The sequence below is a fragment of the Pteropus medius genome, unplaced genomic scaffold, assembly GCF_902729225.1.
Source record: "Pteropus medius unplaced genomic scaffold, Ma_sr-lr_union100, whole genome shotgun sequence".
In the NCBI taxonomy this organism is placed as follows: Eukaryota; Metazoa; Chordata; class Mammalia; order Chiroptera; family Pteropodidae; genus Pteropus; species Pteropus medius.
The window spans coordinates 4,944,170-4,944,724 of record NW_024349800.1 but is presented as its reverse complement, the minus strand read 5'-3'; the positions used below and the strand labels follow the sequence as shown (position 1 = coordinate 4,944,724).

Sequence of the window (555 nt, the reverse complement as noted above, 5' to 3'; positions counted from 1 at the left end):
GAGGCGGGGCGGGGCAGCGGGGCGCACCTGAAGTCCTTGTCGCTGGACGTCATCTTCTCCAAGAGGCTGGAGATGTGGAAGGCGGCGGTGCTCATGGTGGCTGCGCGCCGCGGGCCGGCCGGCGGGAGGGAATATGGCGGCGCGGGCGCCCCCTGCCCCGCCTCGCCGCGCGGGCTGCGCTCACCAGACAGAAATAGCAGCCCCCGCCCCGCCCCGCCGGCGCCGCGCTCCGGCCTCGGCCGCCGCCGCCGCCGGCGCGGGAGGCGGAAGGGCGCCCGCGAGGGGCTCCGCCATCTCGGCTCTGCGTCTGCTCCTGCCGTGAACAGCCCAGCCCCGGCTTGCACACCTCCGGAGACGGGGAGCTCACCCCTTATCACCAGACAGCTCCTCCCTGTGATGCCTGTGGTTCCACGGCTCCGCGCTCTGCGCCCCTCAACCCTTATCCCATGGCATGGGCGCGTGGTATCAGAGCCCTAGGTTCGAATTCCAGCTCTTCCAGTTACCCTGCTGTGTAGCCTCGACCAAGTTACCTTACGTTTCTGAGCCTCAGCTTCC

General features: G+C 70.5%; 1 protein-coding gene across 4 annotated transcripts in view; it reads right to left on the bottom strand.

Moving 5' to 3' along the window:
- The window catches only part of CAND2 (cullin associated and neddylation dissociated 2 (putative)), a 29,598-nt gene extending 29,419 nt beyond the window's left edge, over positions 1-179 (bottom strand). For all 4 annotated transcript variants that reach the window (XR_005658166.1, XM_039886782.1, XM_039886785.1 and 1 more), the window contains exon 1: positions 28-179. Coding sequence is in view for 3 of the 4 variants with exons in the window: in XM_039886782.1 (XP_039742716.1) it covers positions 28-95 (68 nt within the window). In the remaining variant the exon portion in view is untranslated. The remainder of the gene's footprint in view (positions 1-27) is intronic.
- Positions 180-555: the final 376 nt, after the last annotated feature.